This window comes from Scyliorhinus canicula, chromosome 9 (genome assembly GCF_902713615.1).
Source record: "Scyliorhinus canicula chromosome 9, sScyCan1.1, whole genome shotgun sequence".
NCBI lineage: Eukaryota > Metazoa > Chordata > Chondrichthyes > Carcharhiniformes > Scyliorhinidae > Scyliorhinus > Scyliorhinus canicula.
Window position 1 is genome coordinate 187,359,960 of NC_052154.1, and position 16,696 is coordinate 187,376,655.

A 16,696-nucleotide genomic window follows, 5' to 3' on the forward strand; every position below is an offset into this window, starting at 1 on the left:
GGCAGCACGGTAGCACAGTGGGTATCACTGATGCTTCATAGCTCCAGGGTCCCAAGTTCGATTCCCGCCTTGGATCACTGCCTGTGCGGAGTCTGCACGTTCTCCCTGAGTCTGCCTGGGTTTCCTCCGGGTGCTCCGGTTTCCTCCCACAAGTCCATAAAGGCGTGCTGTTGGATAACTTGGACATTTTGAATTCTCCCTCTATGTACCCGAACAGACGCCGGAATGTGCCGACAAGGGGCTTTTCACAGTAACTTCATTGCAGTGTTAATGTAAGCCTACTTGTGACAATAAAGAGTATTAAAGGTTAAAGACTTAACTCACCATGCCGAATTAACTGGTGAGGATGGCGTCATATTTTGGGGTCACGAGTTGCCGTTCCGCCACCAGCCAGGGAACATCTCTAATGAGAGTTGTGCCGTGCCCACCGAGGGCAAACTAAGGTGAAGATGCTGGCACGCAGTTATATATGGTGGCCAGGAATTGGTAAAGCCATTGGAGATCTAATATAACAATGTGCCTCCTTGTCAAACTGAACAACCCTTGCCTCCATGGGCCAGCATCCACCGCTGGGAGTGGCCGGGTCACCCTTGGACCAGAGTCCACGTTGACTATGCGGGCCCCTTCTTGGGCCGGATGTTTTTAGTCTTAGTGGCCTCGGTAGCGATTGTTGACACTTTACACCGAGTGTTTCCCATACACAAAATCCATCTGACAATGGCACCCCTTTTGCAGGGGATGACTTCCAGAACTTGGCTCATGCGAATGGTGTTCGCCACTCAAGGACGGCCCTGTATCACCCTATGTCCAATGGCCTGGTCGAGAAGGCCGTACAAACCTTTAAAAACAACATGCAAAAATAATCTGATGGACCACTGCGACGGGGGCTTTCGAGCTTCTAGTTATCACAGAACACAATTTCCCACTCAACTACGGGGGTAACACCAGCCGAGTTACTGATGGGCCGGCGCCTCAGGGCTCATTTAGATTTAATGTCTCCAAACTTGGTGTGGCTGGCGGAAGCGCCTCCTAGAAAAATTAACATTCCACAAGCGGGCGACAGATCATTCTGGGTGGGCCACCCGGTGATGGTCCTCAACTTTGCCTCGGGGCCAGCGTGGTTTGCCAGGTGTATCGTGGTCCAGTCAGGCCCTGTGTCAGGCCCCGACGGATGATGACCCTCCAACCCCAAGCAGTTGGGTCCTACTAGCAGACTACCCCAGCCAGTTAGGCAGGTGGAAGCTGGTGAGACCTGTTGCCCTACCATGGGAACGGTGCCTGCGGAACTATTGCCTGCCCATGGCAACTCATCTACCTCAGAGGCTGTTGAGCCAGTGGTTGGCTGGAGGAGATCCACGAGGACTCGGAAGTACCCGAGTGGTTGACTTTTTGATGAACTCTCTTTTTACCTCCTGATGTTTTACCATGTATATGAAACCTGTAAGTAGTTATGTGTACTATGTTACAAGGGACTTAACAGGGACGGGACGTGGTAGCATGGGCCCTTTAAAGGGGCGGGCCTAGTGGCCCATGTGACTGGCTCGGGGCCAATTGTGTGGGAACACACAAACTCCAGCCAATAGCGGGTTAGCGCGGGGTTTTGGGAGCAGGAGCTCAGGAAATGTGGTGCCGGAGAGCGAACATCCATTCCATCGCGTGCAGTGCCTGTGATAGACCAGCCTTTGTCTGTCTTCACTAAACCCCTTTGTTACCGCCTCGGCCTTGAGCCACCACAAAATGCTTTGACACAAGTGCAGTGGTGGGGCAAGTGGGGAGGGGAGGAAAAGAAGAGAAGGGAAGGTCTGCGGAAGGCACGAGAGATGAAGGTGGTGACAATGGGTCAGAAACATAAGCACTCCCTCGAAGCAGGATTTTCTAGTTCCGCCCGTCCGGAGACCAGAAATTCCCACCCAGATCTTTAAATAATCTGTCAAACTTTCTGCCCTGCCCCCGGCGATTCTGAGACCGGGCGAGACTTGTACTTCTCTTAAATCAGACGGCTCTTTTCATTGCCCATTGTGTTTTCAATATACATAATCTAACGTGTTTTATTCACACCTCTCTTTCAAGTTGCAGTCCTTCTGCCCGCAGATTTTTCTCAAAGGTACTTCGCTTCTCTACCTGTATGTTGGATATTTTATAGACCAAGATATAGTCAATCCATTTCTTTCCATCTTTGAAGTAAAGGCCAAATGACATCTCTGAGTGCTCCACACCCTAGGCAAAAGATATAAGATGCAATGTCAAATAAAATGGAATGAATCCCCATCAGATGTAACATTATCAATTGAATGTTGCAGGCAGTTATAATCCCCCCTTGCCGCCCCCCACAGCGTCTACTTCTCATTGGTCTCAGCTGCAATTCATTACAGTTAGCAGAGATGTTTAAACATTGACAAAGTGAAAACTAGACATGCAAAACAATTTTGACAGCTTCAAGGAGCTTATTAAGCTCGAGTTATTTGTGTACGGTTTTATACGTACAGTCTGATTTAGAAAGTGACAACTTTGGAGCTGTTGTGATGTTGGCAATCTTTGTCTTGTGAGTGCCATCTTTGAATGAACATTTATTGTTCTAAAGAGTGAAAACATTGGAGAGAGTACGGAAGATGTTGACAGGAATGATTTCAGGGATGAGAAAACCTCAGTTATGAGGATATGTTGGAGAGGTTGGGAATGTTAGGCTTGGAGAGAGGGAGGCGAAGAGGTGATCTGATCGAGATGTTCACAATCACGAGGGGATGGACAGAGTAGACAGGGAGGAACTGCTCCCACTTGTAAAAGGATTGAGAATAAGGGCAGCACGGTGGCGCAGTGGTTAGCACTGCTGCCTCACGGCGCCGAGGTCCCGGTTCGATCCTGGCTCTGGGTCACTGTCCGTGTGGCGTTTGCACATTCTCCTCGTGTTTGCGTGGATTTCGCCCCGACAGCCCAAAAGATGTGCAGGGTAGGTGGATTGGTCACGCCAAAATGCCCATTAATTGGAAAAAAATAAATTGGGTACGCTAAATTTATTTTAAAAAAATGTTTGAAAATGAGAGCACAGTAAGAAGTCTTACAACACCAGGTTAAAGTCCAACAGGTTTGTTTCAAACACGAGCTTTCGGAGCACGGCTCCTTCTTCAGGTGAATGGAAAGGCTTGTTCCAGAAATGTTTATATAGACACAGTCAGAGATGCCCCGGAATGCGAGCACCTGCAGGCAATCAGATCATCAAAGATGCAGAGAGAGAGGTAACTCCAGGTTAAAGAGGTGTGAATTGTCCCAAGCCAGTTCAGTCGGTAGGCCTCTGCAAGTCCAGGCTTGTTGGTGGGGGCCGAATGTAATGCGACATGAATCCCAGATCAGCAGGCAGGACTGTTCCCTTCCAGTTGGGGAACACTTCAGCAGTCAAGGACATTCAGCCTCTGATCTCCGGGTCAGCATTCTACAAGGAGGCCTTCAGGAGACGCGACAACGCAAAATTGCTGAGCAAAAACTTATAGCTAAGTTCCGCACGCATGAATGCGGACTCAACCGGGATCTGGGATTCATGTCGCATTACATTCGGCCCCCACCAACAAGCCTGGACTTGCAGAGGCCGACCGACTGAACTGGCTTGGGACAATTCACACCTCTTTAACCTGGAGTTACCTCTCTCTCTGCATCTTTGATGATTTGATTGCCTGCAGGTGCTCGCATTCCGGGGCATCTCTGACTGTGTCTATATAAACATTTCTGGAACAAGCCTTTCCATTCACCTGAAGAAGGAGCCGTGCTCCGAAAGCTCGTGTTTGAAACAAACCTGTTGGACTTTAACCTGGTGTTGTAAGACTTCTTACTGTGCTCACCCCAGTCCAACGCCGGCATCTCCACATCATGAAAATGAGAGGGCACAGATTTAGAGTGATTAGCAAAAGAGGCAAATGCGATGTGAGAAAAATTAAGTGGTTCAAGTCTGGAATGCCTGGGAGTATGGTAGTGGCAGGTTCAATCGAGGCTTTCAGAGGCTATGAGATGATTATTTGAATAGAAACAATGTGCAGGGTTACAGGGAAAAGGCAGGGGAAGGGCACAAAGTCATGGAGCTTGTTTGGAAAGCGGGTTCAGATGTTTTTGGGCTGAATGGCTTTCCTTCTGCACTGTAATGATTCTGTAATTCTTGATTACTTGTTCAGGAACTCAGTAACGTTCATCGAAACAAGGAGCTCCGGCAAAAAAATTGTGGAATAAATTGGTGCAGGGGAGTTTTTGATTTTGGTCACACTTTTTATTGCAGCCAGAAGACAAATTATTTTACACGGTGAGTTATTCTGATCTGGAATGCAATGCCTGCAAAGATAGAGATAGCAGATTCCAAACTCAATTCCTCAAGGAAAGTGGGTAAATACTTGGAAAGGATAATCTGTTGGGTTATGGGGAATGGGCAGGGAAGTAGGACAAGTTAGATAGCTCAGACAACAAGCCAAATGTGTCGTATAAGGGTCTGGCACATATCGGGCTAATGTGAGACCGAGTACAGTAGAATTATAGAATCATAGAATTTACAGTGCAGAAGGAGGCCATTCGGCCCACTGAGTCTGCACTGGCCCTTGGAAAGAGTACCCTACTTAAGGCCACACCTCCGCCCTATCCCTGTAACCCAGTAATCCCACCTACCCTTTTTTGGACACCTAGGGACATTTAACCTGGCCAATCCACTTAACCTGCACATCGTTGGGCTGTGGGAGAATACTGGAGCACCCAGAGGAAACCCACGCAGACATGGGGAGAACGTGCAAACTCCACACAGACAGTCACCCAAGCCAGGATTCAAACCTGGGACCCTGGGGCTCAGTGCAACAGTGCTAGCCACTGTGCTACCGTTCCGCCCATGCAGCAATGTAAGCGAGCACATGAACCACACCCAGAGTCAGCATAGTGTTCAACTGAGCCGTGTGTACAAGCAAGCATGGAGTCAGCTCCCAGATTTCACCTGTTACAATACATTTATGCCTAGCGCTAAGAATTACAGTTGTAATTCTACGCTGGTTGCAGTCCTAGCTGGCACAAAGGAAGATGGTTGTGGTGGTTGGAGGTCAATCATCTCAGCTCCAGGACATCACTGCAGGAGTTCCTCAGCATAGTGTCCGAGGCCCAACCACCTTCAGCTGCTTCATCAATGACCTCCGTTCCATTATAAGGTCAGAAGTGGGGATGTTTGCGGATAGTTGCACAATGTTCAGCACCAATCACAACTCCTCAGATAATGAAGAGTCCGTGTCCAAATGCAGCATGACCTGGACAATATCCAGGCTTGGGCTGACAAGTGGCACGTTAAATTTGCACCACACAAGTGGCAGGCAATGACCATCTCATACAAGAGAGGATATAACCATTGCCCCTTGACATTGAATGGTTTCAGCATCGCTGAATCCCCCACAATCAACATCCTGGGGGTTACCATTGATCAGAAACTGAACTGGACTAGCCATATTAATACTGTGGCTACCGGGGCAGGTCAAAGTCTAGGAATCCTACGGCGAGTAACTTACCTCCTGACCCCCCCCAAAGCCTGTGCACAACCTACAAGGCACAAGTCAGGAGTGTGATGGAATACTCTCCACTTGCCTGGATGAGAGCAGCTCCAACAACACTCAAGAAGCTCAACACCACCCAGGACAAAGCAGCGCCGCTTGATTGCTCCTCCTTCCACAAACATTCAAACCGTCCACCACTGATGAACAGTGGCAGCCGTGTGTACCATCTACAAGATGCACTGCAGTAACTCACTAAGGTTCCTTAGACAGCACCTTCCAAATCCACGACCATTACCATTTAGAAGGGCAAGAGCAGCAGATACCTGGGAACACCACCACCTGGAGGATCCCCTCCAAGTCGCTCAACACCCCGACTTGGAAATATATCGCCGCCCCTTCACTGTCACTGGGGCAGCATCCTGGAACTCCCTCCCTAACAGCACAGTGGGTGTACCTACACCTCAAGGACTCTGGCAGTTCAAGAAGGCAGCTCACCCCCACCTTCTGAAGGGCAACTAGGGATGGGCAATAAATGCTGGCCTAACGAGCGACGCCCACATTCTTCAAATTAATTTTAAAAAATTTAGGATAACTGATCTTTTATGCAAAATCAACTCAATATGTTGAACATGAAAATGAAAAATGAAAATCGCTTATTGTCACGAGTAGGCTTCAATGAAGTTACTGTGAAAAGCCCCTAGTCGCCACATTCCAGCGCCTGTCCGGGGAGGCTGGTACGGGAATGAAACCGTGCTGCTGGCCTGCTTGGTCTGCTTTAAAAGCCAGCGATTTAGCCTGGTGAGCTATTCTTAACCACTTTGTCCTTTTAGTTTTTTCCTGTTCTTTATAAAACTTTTTACTCCTGCTTGTATCTCTCAGCATTATCAATTCCTCAAATGCACGGCAAGCTGTTATTGATCAACAGTCTCCACAGGGTAGCCAACTGGTTGTTAAGGGTTAAAACCTGTTACACATCCTTTTGGAAACTGCTCGACCGGCTAAGCTGCTTCAACCTTATCCGCACGGAGGATGAAATGTCCGTCTCGGACAGAATTGCATCCGAACAACGATGATATATCTCAGGGATGGGCCACAATGGCATCTGCCAGCTCCTCACATTACTGCAGCAGTGCACCTTCTCATAGAGCCATAGAACGTGTATGGCACAGGAAGAGGCCATTTGCCGCAGTGTGCCTGTGTCGGCCTAATTCCACTTTCCACCATTGGGTCCGTAGCCCTTGCAGGTTACGGCTTTACAGGCGCATATTCGAGCACTTTTTCAATGAAGTGACGTTTTCTGCCTTTACCACCTCGTCAGGCAGCGAGTACCAGACCCCCTCCCCGCCCCCATCCTCTTCCTCATCCCCCCTATTTTTATGAGGTACTATTCATATCCCCAGAAAAATCCCAAAGTGTTTCACAACCAATTCATTACATTTGAAGTGTAGTCACTACCAATTTGCAGGGAAACACCAAAAATCCATCATGTTGACAGCTCTGACATAACTCGTACTGTCCAACATGATTTATTCTATTTGTGAATACGATTTTAAGTTAGTGAGTTCTGGAACATTATCTGAACATTTTTATGACTCCGTGGTTTTTCACATCGCTAAAACCTTTGTTGGAGTTGGACAATATACACGTCTGCAAAGGTTGGTGTCATGTGTTCTCTCACAAAAACTGTGTTGCTGGTTAATGCATTACTGTTCAAGTCATTTTAGTTCAGACACTCCGCCAAGCACAGAGCCATAGGGATGGACTTTACCAGCCCTCGTGGAAGCAGGCGGGTGGACCTGCAAAATAAGGTGCCATGCCTCTGGCAAGGTACCGATGCCACACAGTCTGCTCCCACCGTGATCTTACTAGCGGCAGTGGAGACATTGGGTGGGCAGTTAAGGACCTTACCCTACTGCCGCTACGATTTAATGAGCGGCGTGAGGGATGTGAGCCCAGCATGCAGCTTGGCAGGTTTACCCCTGCACGGGCAGCACGGTGGCGCAGCGGTTAGCATTGCTGCCTCACGACGCTGAGGACCCGGGTTCGAATCCCGGCCCTGGGTCACTGTCCGTGTGGAGTTTGCACGGTCTCCCAGTGTCTGCGTGGGTTTCGCCCCCACAACCCAAAAGATGTGCAGGGTAGGTGGATTGGCCACACTAGATTGCACCTTAATTGGAAAAAACAAATAATTGAGTGCACAAAATTTATTTTTAAAAAGGTTTGCCCCGTGCAGGCTGCTGGCAATTCAAAGGAGGCGGAATGCCTCATTTCTTGCTCCCTGGTGACAATTAGAGACTGCGCCCCCCCCCCCCCCCCTCACCCCCACAGTTTACCCCCATGGTGCCCACCCTCACCCGTGCCCTAACCAACACACTCCCCAACCTCTGGGCACCAGCAAGATCCCGCCTTACCTGGGTTTCAAGACATCCATGGTTGCTCTTCCCCCTGGCGTACCGCCAGTGGCTAGCACTCCTGGTGGTGTTGCTGTTACTACAGAGCTGCCGACCTCCAATTGAGTTATCAGAATTACATGGCTGAGATTTACACCAGACATTCGACCCCCACTCGGCTTCAATGTTGTGGGGAGGGGGCAAGTCCAATCCTGGCTGGATTCCCCCCACAGCCAATTAATGGCCGTTGGGCCGATAATTAGCCCGAGGTGGGTTGTCCTCTCATATGGGGGTGGATGTCTCATCTCTGACAGATTCCGGCGAATCAAGTGGCCAACAGCTCTCTTGTCCCAACAGTGCCACTGGGAGCAATAGCCACTGTTGGGAATGCAGCCAAGGGAATGCTGTGATGGAGCCAATCTGCAATTTAAGTCCAAGGTCTTGCCCGGACCAGGAGGGGAAAGGGAGGGGAAATGTTGGCAATCGGGAGGGGGAATACCTTGGGGGGGGTGGGGGGGGGCTTTCAATGGGAACAGGGGTCTCAAAATGGAGGCACCGCCCCTTACCCGACCACCAGTCAATAAGGTTGCAGTTCAAGGCTGGGCACTTGGTGCCAGCCTCCCTCATTGCGGATAACACCCTATCAGGCACAGGAGGAGGCTTTTAAATGGCTACTTATCGACCTCAATTTACCCATACGCAAGTAGACATCCTGACGCCTCCCCTGTCTCTTGTAAGTTTAGAGAGGGGATGGGGGCAGGCGGGTAGGTGCCACGAATGCCACCGCTGTCATGGCAACCATTTTACCACCATCTACCACTCTCTGCCTGCTATCCCACTCCCAGGTGTCCGGAATATTCTGACCCAACATTGCTCTTTGAAGAAATTAAATGAAAATCGCTTATTGTCACGAGTAGGCTTCAATGAAGTTACTGTGAAAAGCCCCTAGTCGCCACATTCCGGCGCCTGTCCGGGGAAGCTGGTACGGGAAGATGACCCCTTATTAGAACGGAGGAAGAAATGAAATCAGTTTTGAGACAGGAGGGCAGAGCAATAATAGAAGGAAAGTTCTTGATAGGCTGGAGGACAGACAAACGCTTTCAGGATAGAAAAGCTGAAGGCAGGTGCAATGAGTAATGTAAAGAAACAAAAGATGTGTCCAGGAGAGGGGTGAATGGTTAACACTGATCCTCATATTCAATGAGCCTCAATTTTGTTCATCAGTCTTCGTTCAAAAGCTTGCCTAAAATCCATATGGTCAATTTCTGCTATATTCCCTTCATCAACCTGTTGTTACTTCATCAAAGAATTGAATTACATTAGTTAAACACAATCTGTCCTTTACAAATCCAAGCTGGCTCTCTTTAATTAACTCAAATCTCTCCAGGAAAATAAAGGTCATCTTGACTTTTGGATTAACAGTCCTCATGCTCTTCACTAAATTACTCTCACCTACTGTGCCGTTCAATTCCCAACTCTCCCATTTACTACACTGCTCAAAGTTCAAGTAATTCATCCAACTTGGGTATAGACATTGTGCCGTAATTTTAAACGTCCAATCACTGCTGCAAATACTCAACAGGTTCTGGCAGCGTCTGTGGAGGGGAATAGAATTAACCTTTCAGTAAGGAATGGGTGCAAGGACGAAAGGAAAATCGGAGATATTGAATGGCAAAAGGGCCATCACCAGAAACTTTCCCTTTGGGCCTGGAAGACTAACTCTCCTCCCTTTTCAATCTCTCATGACTTCTACCCTTCACAGACTTTCTTTGCCGTCCTTATCCGACCCACCCCTTGATCAAAGCCTCTTACATCTCTCACTTTTCCCAGTTCGGATGAAAGGACAGAGGCCTAAAATATTAATCCTGTTTCTCTCTCCACACTTGCTGCCTGACCCTGCTGAGTATTTCCAGAATTTTCTGACGTTATCCAGTAATTTTGCCCGTACTCTGTGCGAGTGTCCACTGATTGCTTCATGGTGCTTCCCCTAGGTGCCGGTGAGTGACATTTTTCATTGAAACCTAGAACAGTATCTTCGGTTCCCACTGGGCAAACAGAGATGGGAGAGCATTAAAGCTGCACCACCAGCTGGCATGCCTGTCCCTCGGCTTCATGCCATTCCTGGGACATTTTCCTGGAGGCAGGATGGGGGGGGGGGGGGGGGGGGGGTGACACAATGCAGGACGATAGTTGACCTGCCTGAGGATAACCTCCGAGTAGCAGACCTGCCCCTAGCCTCATGTTTTAACCCAGTGTGGAAGCACACAAAGGACTCGGAGATAGTTTGAGAGGCGGTAGATGTAGATCTGAGATGAGGAGGAACTACTTCTCGCAGAGGGTGGTGAATTTGTGGAACTCGCTGCATAGTGATCCAGTGAAGTCTGAGTCATTAAATGGTTTCAAGAAGGAGATAGATATATTTCTGATTTTAAAAATGAAGGTCAAAGGGATATGGGGAACAGACAGGGCGGTGAATTTGAGACCAGGAACAGATCAGCCATGATTTGACTGAATGGTAGAGCAGGCTCAAAGGGCTGAATTGCCTACATCTGCTCCTCATTCCAATGTTCCTAAGTGGTTATCTGTTGTGTGCTTGTAAGTTCCTGTTAGCTGAAGATGATTTGTACCCACCACTGTCTTGGACTTGAGATGGACCATTAAACTTTAGCAAGGCTGCAGCTGTATTGGTTCAGGTATTGAGGAACACTGGCCCAGAGATTTAGGGCATCATCCAAACTTGTCTGAGGCATGTCCTGCTGCTGTCAAATGCCTCCCCTTAGCTCCAGGACTGGATGCAGCAGTTCCTGATTCTGATGCCATTTTTCCACAAAGACATGGACATTAACATTTACCTATTCCCTGCAGGAGAATGCTTTCCCCATCTAAAGACAGATAGGAGCTGATTTAATTTACAGAACTGTCATGGGAGTGTCCCTTTAATAAATGTGTGCCTTATCAAATGGCTTCAGTGATGTCATGTCTGGGTGGAGCTGGGATGTGGCTCTGAGTTTTACTTTCGTTTTACACAGTTGGAAGCTGGATTCAGACAAAGGTTTCTTTTGTCTCTCTGTATGTTAAAATATGCCCATATCACTTGATAATTTAAAAGTGATACCTGTTTTCTGGAAAGAATTCAAACCTACTGTTTCGGTAAAAGGGTTTTTCTGGTATTGGATGTTGTTATTAAATTGAAACAGTTAAAAGGGAAGTTATTAAGGGTTATATATAGAGAGAGAGAGAGAGAGAACTGTAGCTGTGTGGGGTATTTATGTTTGTAGCTGATAAAAATGCTTACTGTGTGTGTTTATAGAAATGTTTACTGAATTCATAGACTAAACTTTGTTTTTGATTAAAAGTGCTTAAGGCCTCTGTTGAATAACACCTGAAAGGTAGGCCCTTATGCTCATCATTACCAAAATCTATAAACAGTTGTGGGTCAGGTGAACTCCATGGTATACTTTGGAGTTTTCTACACCCTGGCCCATAACAGCACATTCTTGTGCAGGTTCCTCAAACAATGGGACATCAGTGAGTAATGCCTGGCCATTTAAGGGACCTCTAGTACCTGGACACTGTCAAAATGTCTTTGATCTTTGTTGATCTACGAAGGGAAGCATTGTCCATGTTAACTAAGTCAACAGTGCGGCACAAAGTTTGTGAAAGCAGGAAATGCTTCTGCATTGAAGTGAAGGAGAGGACATTCAGAGCGCTTTTATAGACAGTAGGGGATCCACTTTCCAGATTACTACCCTGGCAGTATTGGGAATAATCGACCTCAAATTTATGGCTGACAAAGGAAGTCAGGGAATGCATCAAGGCAAAAGAGAGAGCCTATAATGTGGCAAAGAGTAGTGGGAAGTCAGAAGATTGGGAAGGCTACAAAAACAAACAGAGGATAACAAAGAGAGAAATAAGGAAGGAGAGGATCAAGTATGAAGGTAGGCTAGCCAGTAACATTAGGAATGATAGTAAAAGTTTCTTTAAATACATTAAAAACAAAGGGGAGGCAAAAGTAGACATTGGGCCGCTCCAAAATGACGCTGGTAATCTAGTGATGGGAGACAAGGAAATAGCTGAGGAACTTAATAAGTACTTTGCGTCAGTCTTCACAGTAGAAGACATGAGTAATATCCCAACAATTCAGGAAAGTCAGGGGGCAGAGTTGAATATGGTTGCCATCACAAAGGAGAAAGTGCTAGAGAAACTAAAAGGTCTGAAAATTGATAAATCTCCGGGCCCAGATGGGCTACATCCTAGAGTTCTAAAGGAGATAACTGAAGAAATAGTGGAGGCGTTAGTTATGATCTTTCAAAGTCACTGGAATCAGGGAAAGTCCCAGAGGATTGGAAAATCGCTGTTGTAACCCCCCTGTTCAAGAAGGGAACAAGAAAAAAGATGGAAAATTATAGGCCAATTAGCCTAACCTCGGTTGTTGGCAAAATTCTAGAATCCATCGTTAAGGATGAGATTTCTAAATTCTTGGAAGTGCAGGGTCGGATTAGGACAAGTCAGCATGGATTTAGTAAGGGGAGGTCGTGCCTGACAAACCTGTTAGAGTTCTTTGAAGAGATAACAAATAGGTTAGACCAAGGAGAGCCAATGGATGGTATCTATCTTGACTTCCAAAAGGCCTTTGACAAGGTGCCTCACGGGAGACTGCTGAGTAAAATAAGGGCCCATGGTATTCGAGGCAAGGTACTAACATGGATTGACGATTGGCTGTCAGACAGAAGGCAGAGAGTTGGGATAAAAGGTTCTTTTTCGGAATGGCAACCGGTGACAAGTGGTGTCCCGCAAGGTTCAGTGTTGGGGCCACAGCTGTTCTCTTTATATATTAACGATTTAGATGACGGGACTGGGGGCATTCTGGCCAAGTTTGCCGATGATACAAAGATAGGTGGAGGGGCAGGTAGTATTGAGGAGGTGGGGAGGCTGCAGAAAGATTTAGACAGTTTAGGAGAATGGTCCAAGAAGTGGCTGATGAAATTCAACGTGGGCAAGTGCGAGGTCTTGCACTTTGGAAAAAAGAATAGAGGCATGGACTATTTTCTAAACGGTGACAAAATTCATAATGCTAAAGTGCAAAGGGACTTGGGAGTCCTAGTCCAGGATTCTCTAAAGGTAAACTTGCAGGTTGAGTCCGTAATTAAGAAAGCAAATATAATGTTATTATTTATCTCAAGAGGCTTGGAATATAAAAGCAGGGATGTACTTCTGAGGCTTTATAAAGCACTAGTTAGGCCCCATTTAGAATACTGTGAGCAATTTTGGGCCCCACACCTCAGGAAGGACATACTGGCACTGGAGCGGGTCCAGCGGAGATTCACACGGATGATCCCAGGAATGGTAGGCCTAACATACGATGAACGTCTGAGGATCGTGGGATTATATTCATTGGAGTTTAGGAGGTTGAGGGGAGATCTAATAGAAACTTACAAGATAATGAATGGCTTGGATAGGATGGACGTAGGGAAGTTGTTTCCATTAGCAGGGGAGACTAGGACGCGGGGGCACAGCCTTAGAATAAAAGGGAGTCGCTTTAGAACAGAGATGAGGAGAAATTTCTTCAGCCAGAGAGTGGTAGGTCTGTGGAATTCATTGCCACAGAGGGCGGTGGAGGCCGGGACGTTGAGTGTCTTTAAGACAGAAATTGATAAATTCTTGATTTCTCGAGGAATTAAGGGCTATAGGGAGAGAGCGGGTAAATGGAGTTGAAATCAACCATGATTGAATGGTGGAGTGGACTCGATGGGCCGAATGGCCTTACTTCCGCTCCTATGTCTTATGGTCTTATGTTCTTGTTGCACCATCAGGAAACATAAAGGCAGGCCATTAAGCAGAGCTGACACATTTGCGATCACTACAGGTCTCCCCATTTTACACTGCGTAAAATACGTTGCTGAGAATCATACCACTCGTGCTTCATTGTGAACTTCTGATGACTGACGGGTTAACGTGTTCTGGAGGAGAAAGTCATGATCAGTCCGGGAATCATACGTTCTTTGCTCAGACTCGATCGTGCTCCATTCCTTCACTTCATCTGCAAGAAAAACACAACCGAGGCAGTGTTTACTGATCTGACGCTCGTCAATACTCTCAGAGTTTCTTCAAGTCCACTCCTATATTGTGCAAAACCCATGCACAATTCTCTGGAGGTCATTACATACCACTGCAAAATGATGACAGAAATCTCCCTTGCATGCAATTTAAACCAAATTAATCTTTTGTGGGAACAATATTATTGCTATTTATTATGATTTAAGTGCCCCACTATTGTTATCTGTCCCCAGCAGTCCGTGCAGCCCTCTCGGAAGCCCCCCCCCCCCCCCCCCCCCCCCCTCAGCGAGAGGCACGGATCCCGGCCGAATGTGGCGGTGCTGGACACAGTCCGCAGCCGCCATGCCGGATTCCTGAACACTGAGATCACTTGTCAACCGCGCGGTCGGGAACTCGGCCCCTTGGGGCAGAGCATTGTGGGAGGACCTGCCGATGATGCACCAATGGCGTTGCAATGACGTGCGACGTACAACGAATTATGCCACTTCCGAGGGGGCGGAACATGACTGACAAGCGGAAAACCGGCGCCGGCCCCGATTTGGGCGTCGGAATGGATTCTCCGCCCGATCGCCGATTACGATATCGGCGTTGGTCAATGGAGAATCCACGGTTGTTTCCTGAACCAGCCTCTATTCTCCGAATATTTTCCATATGTTCCGGCGAAGTGGCAAAGGCCGCTCCGTGTCCAAAACGGAGAAGAGTACTCAAGGTATGCTTTGACCGGGTTGGCTGCAGAGTTCCAAGAATGACATATTTCAACTAATCCTGAACTAATGCAGAAATGTGAATGGACAGCATGGTGCCACCCGCAGTTCAGCTTGAAGCACGCTTGCTGCTAAGTCAGAAAATTGAGACAGAAATTAAGGCTGACCCTCCAGTACGATATTGAGGAATTTGCATTGTCAGAGGTGCCATCTTTCAGATGAAACATTTAACTGAGGCCCAATTTGTCCTTGTAGGTGGAAGCAAGAGCACTATTTTGAAAAAGTCTAGAGGAATTAGAGTCATAGAGGGCATGAAAACAGGCCCTTCAGCCCAACTTCTCCATGCCGCCCAGTTTTTACCACTAAGCTAGTCCCAATTGCTGGTATTTATTCCTCAATCGTTATCTTTATTAGTATCACAAGTAGGCTTACACTGCAATGAAGTTACTGTGAAAAGCCCCTAGTCGCCACACTCTGGCGCCTGTTTGGGTACACTGAGGGGGAATTCAAAATGTCCAAATTACCTAACGGGTTTGTGGGAGGAAACCGGAGCACCCGGAGGAAACCCACGCAGACACGGGGAGAATGTGCAGACTCCGCACAGCCAGTGACCCAAGCCGGGAATTGAACCTGGGACCCTGGTGCTGTGAAGCAATAGGGCTAACCACTGTGCTACCAATCAACATCACCAAAAAAAAGACTATCTGGCCATTATCACATTGCTGGTTTGTGCTGCATTTTTTTTTACAATAATGGCTTCAAAGGTATTCATTGGCTGCAAAGAGGTTTGGGAAGTTTAATGATTGTGATAGGCACTGACCAGAAATTCCCACCCGAGGTTAACGGACCTTTACAAGGCTCCCGTCCCATGCATGGCGATCTTCACTATGTCAATGCAAGTTTTTTAAAAATCCTAATCACTTTATTTGGAGATCTGTCATTAAGCATTGAACCTATTATCAGCAACAGAACTTTTCTGTATCACCTTTACCTATTTCCACACGATATGCGTGGTATAATTTTGACATTCTTCCTCTGTCCAAAGTATAATTTACCTCTCGTAAATTTCACTTGCCACGGATTTACCTGATTGCAGATAGTATCTACCTCTCTTTGCATGTTCCTGGTTGCATGTTTAACGGTTCACTTTCCAGCCTAAAATCATTTGAAAACTTCATTAGTTTCCATTAAATTTCCGAAACTGTGCCGTTAACGTGGATTGGAAAAAGTAACAGGGTTATCAGCTTTAATTGCTGGAACTTCTACAGTTTCAACCCCAACATTAGGCGGGAACTGAAGAACCTAGATTGGGGGCGGACGTTTGAGGGTAAATCAACATCTAACATGTGGGAGGCTTTCAAGTGTCAGTTGAAAGGAATTCAGGGCCGGCATGTTCCTGTGAGGAAGAAGGATAAATACGGCAAATTTCAGGAACCTTGGCTAACGAGAGATTTTGTGGACCTCGTCAAAAAGAAAAAGGAAGCATTTGTCAGGGCTGGAAGGCTGGGAACAGACAAAGCCTGTGTGAAATATAAGGAAAGTAGGAAGGAACTTAATCAAGGAGTCAGGGGGGCTAGAAGGGGTCACAAAAAGTCATTGGCAAATAGGGTTGAGGAAAATCCCAAGGCTTTTTACACGTACGTAAAAAGCAAGCGGGTAGCCAGGGAAAGGGTTGGCCTACTGAAGAATAGGCAAGGGAATCTATGTGTGGAACCAGAGGAAGTGGGCGAGGTACTAAATGAATACTTTGCATTAATATTCACCAAAGAGAAGGAATTGGTGTTTGTTGAGTCTGGAGAAGGGTGTGTAGATAGCCTGGGTCACATTGAGATCCAATAAGATGAGGCATTGGGTGTCTTGAAAAATATTAAGGTAGATAAGTCCCCAAGGCGTGATGGGATCTACCCCAGAATACTGAAGGAGGCTAGAGAGGAAATTGCTGAGGCCTTGACAAAAATCTTTGGATCCTCACTGTCTTCAGGCGATGTCCCGGAGGACTGGAGAATAGCCAATGTTGTTCCTTTGTTTAAGAAAGGTAGCAAGGTTA

At 47.1% G+C, this 16,696-nt stretch overlaps 1 protein-coding gene across 1 annotated transcript in view; it reads right to left on the reverse strand.

The window, feature by feature from the left end:
* ano3 (anoctamin 3) overlaps positions 1–16,696 on the reverse strand; it is a 313,721-nt gene that overhangs the window by 248,747 nt on the left and 48,278 nt on the right. The window contains exons 4-5 of the mRNA XM_038808322.1: positions 13,801–13,928; positions 2,059–2,217 (exon numbers count right to left, since the gene is read on the reverse strand). Coding sequence (XP_038664250.1) covers positions 2,059–2,217; positions 13,801–13,928 — 287 coding nt within the window. The remainder of the gene's footprint in view (positions 1–2,058; positions 2,218–13,800; positions 13,929–16,696) is intronic.